The 3,357-nt window shown below is 58.4% G+C and overlaps 1 protein-coding gene across 1 annotated transcript; it reads left to right on the top strand.

The window, feature by feature from the left end:
* Nucleotides 1-113: 113 nt before the first annotated feature.
* Nucleotides 114-2,461, top strand: EMH_0030270 (uncharacterized protein; the record flags this gene model as incomplete). Its single annotated transcript, XM_013494394.1, is given in 4 exon segments — nucleotides 114-370; nucleotides 583-787; nucleotides 791-2,117; nucleotides 2,121-2,461. Coding segments are annotated over 4 exon segments (2,130 nt in total).
* Nucleotides 2,462-3,357: the final 896 nt, after the last annotated feature.

Below are 3,357 nucleotides of genomic sequence, written 5' to 3'. Positions count from 1 at the left end.
TTCATTAACATACCGTTTAGCTCGAACTATATAGTATATATATTATGTACATATATGAACAAGTAAATAAATAGATGAATAGGTATAAAGACAATTGCCTTGATTGATTCAGTATGGGGCCCAAGACACGGTCGGTGTCTTGTGGGGCTGTGTACAACAACCCCACCTCGTTTGCGGTGTGCGTAGACTGCAGTATTTCGTTGCACGGAGTTTTCTCCTTTTCTTCAGGGCGAAGCCCAAAAAAAACTCATGTTTTGATCCATCTAGCCCAAAGAGAACGAAGGCCTAACAGAGTGTTAGGTGAGACAGCAAGAGGTCCTGCAGCTGCGACGACAGCAGCAGCAGCAGCTCTTGCAGAGGTTGCAACTGGGTCAGATACACCTGGAGCTGCTGCAGCAGCCAACGGAGCAACAGCTACAAGCCGCCAACAGCAGCAGCAAAGGCACCAACACCACAACCACTGGTCCTGCAACTCCAGCACTTGGGAGCCCAGTATGAGCACAGAGCAGGCAGCAGCACCACCGGCTGCTGCTGCTTCGTCTCTGCCACCTCTTAACTCTTCTACTCCTGCGGCGACCGCAGGAGCAGCAGCAACGGCAGAACAGAAAGAGGCCGGAGCCGCAGCGGCACCAGCAGCAGCGCATGCAGCAGCACCACCAGCAGCACCACCGCCTCATGCTGCCACTTCAGCCTCTACAGTCAAGCGCGCTGCTCTCTCTGCCTTGAGGACAGCGGAAGCTTCACCTGCGAAGCGCCTCCATCTGGACAAGCAGCAGCAGCAGCAGCANCTGCCTTGAGGACAGCGGAAGCTTCACCTGCGAAGCGCCTCCATCTGGACAAGCAGCAGCAGCAGCAGCAACAGCAGCAGCAGCAGCCATCTCCTTTCACGCAATCTGAAACGACGCCATTGAGGACCTCCAGGCCTGGCAATGAGAAGGGCCAGGAGGCTGCAGCAAGTCCCCTCTCCGATGCCGTTCCAGGAGCAACAGCAACAGCAACAACAGCAGCAGCAGCAGCAGCAGCAGTAGCAGATGCTGCATCTCCCATAGGATCTCCGGTCCCACCTCGTCGTGTTCAGAAGCAGCAAGGTGGGGTTGCTGTGACCACGCCTGTCGCCTCCTCGAAGACTAGGCCCGGCACCTCCACCCACACCGGCAGCAGCAGCAGCAGCAGCAGCAGCAGTGAGGAATGCTGTTTAGATGCAGTTCCTGCTCCGTTCAGGAGAGGGTACCAAAAGCTTATCGAGGCGGGGGGCCCCCTACGGCTGCCTGAGCTCGCAAATCTCTTTGGTTTATTAGGGGACCTGGGGGCCCCCCTTCCTCTGCTGCAGGTTGTGGGGGGCGCAGGCAGCGGGAAGAGCTTCTTGCTGCGGCTGCTGCTGCAGGAGAGCAGCATTGCTCATGGGTACGCTGATGCTGCTGTTGCTGGTGCTGTTGATGGTGCAGCAGGGCGCCAGCTGCTGTACTTACAGCTGCTGCGGTCCCTTGCTGCTACGCTAAAGGATGAGGCAGAGACTTGCTGCGAACCTCTATTCAGGCTGCAGCAGCAGCTGCAGCAGCAGCAGCAGCAGAAAGAAGGGGAGGAGGAGCATCGGGATGAACCCACGGAGAGGCTGCTGCAGCAGCTCCGCGCGCTGCAGCAGCAGCACAAGTTGCTGCTGCAGGACTGCACCAAAGCCACCAAGGCCCGGGTGGCTGCTCCTGACGGCTTCATTGAAATGCTGGGTCGTCTGCTTCTGGTTTCTGGTGCTACGCTTCGCGCTGCAGCAGCAACCGCAGCAGCAGCAGCAGCAACGGGAGTTGCAACAGCAGCTGTTGCTGCAGCGCAGCAGGAAGCAGCAGCTCGAGCAGCAAGAAGTGTTGTGCTGGTTGCTGACGGCACAGAGGCGCTGCGACAGCTGCTGCCGGAGCTGCTGCAGGCGCTGCTGCGGCTGCAAGAGCTTCTCTATGGAGAAGCAGAAGCCATTGCTGCACCCCCCTCAGCAATCCCCCCCCTCCCCACCACAACCGGCAGCAGCAGCAGCAGCAGCAGCATCAGCACCAACACCACCTCTACCACCACCATGAGCAGCAGCTCACCCGCGCCCACTCCCAGCAGCAGCAGCAGCAGCAACAGCANGATGGCTTGCCTGTGCCCCCCACAGTTCGCTTTGCTGCTTACTCGCGCGATGCTGCTGCTTTCCTGCTGCAGCGCAGCTTTCTTCAGCTGGGCCTGCCGCTGCTGCGCACCGCCATCAGCACAGCACCGAAGCAGTTCCCGTATACACTACAGCTTGAGCGTAACACAGAAGACAACCAAAACCCAGCAGCAGCAGCAACAGCAGCAACGACACCAGCACCAGAAGCAGCAACAGCAACAGCAACAGCAGCAGCAGCAGCAACAACAACAGCAGCAGCAGCAGATGGCTCATGGGGTGTATATCTTGTGCGCGTTGATACGGGATATAAGACAGACGTACTGATGATATGGAGAAAGTTTTGTGGTGATGTTTGTCGTTGTGCGTATTTACATATAGGCTCAGACTATAGAGAACTGCAGTTTATATGTAGAGAGCTGTGGGGGCAGGCGCTGCAGCTGCTGCTGGTGACGCAGCAGCTAGCAGCATTAGATCTGCTGCACGAACAGCTACGCAGCAGCTGTGCTGCTGCAGCAGCAAACCCATTCTCCCGCTTGCTGCCGGACCTAGTTGACTGTCGTATCAATGCAGCAGCAGCAGCAAGCATCTGGGGGGGGTCCCTAGCATCAGCAGACAGCGCAGCACGGCTGCTGCAGCTGCCTCGGTTATCTCGGTTGNCTGGGGGGGGTCCCTAGCATCAGCAGACAGCGCAGCACGGCTGCTGCAGCTGCCTCGGTTATCTCGGTTGCTGCTTGTTGCTGCTTTTGTTGCTGCGTGTACACCTCACAAGGCAGATAGAAGGAAGCTGCAGCAGGGATTCAGCAGCAGTTTGCTGCTGCGGAGCCGCAGCAAACCCCGTAAACCCCCAGAAGAATCGATTGTGCTGCTGCCTAACGGAGAGTGCGTGCTGCAGGTGCTACCAAGGACCTTCTCGTTGCTGCGGTGGTTGTCGCTAGCTGAGCTGCTGCAGCGGCAGCCGCTGCTGCTCGATAGGTCTTCGCTGCTGCAGCATGTAAGCACTTTGCTGCGGCTGGGGCTTGTGGGGGTCTGGGCTACCCCGTTGCTGCTGCAGCAGCGAGCTGCGGCAGCAGCAGCAGCAGCAACAGCAACTGCTGGACTCGCATGGGTGCACAGCGCAGGATGGCTGGGATATAAGACACGAGAAGCGCGACGTCTGCCGGCTGCTGCTGCTGCTGCTGCTGCACGTGCTGCTGCTGCTGGAGGCAGCATATCTGGCAGCA

This window comes from Eimeria mitis, genomic scaffold (genome assembly GCF_000499745.2).
Source record: "Eimeria mitis Houghton genomic scaffold, Emh_scaff1132, whole genome shotgun sequence".
Taxonomy (NCBI): domain Eukaryota; phylum Apicomplexa; class Conoidasida; order Eucoccidiorida; family Eimeriidae; genus Eimeria; species Eimeria mitis.
This window is presented reverse-complemented; position numbering and strand designations above follow the sequence as displayed.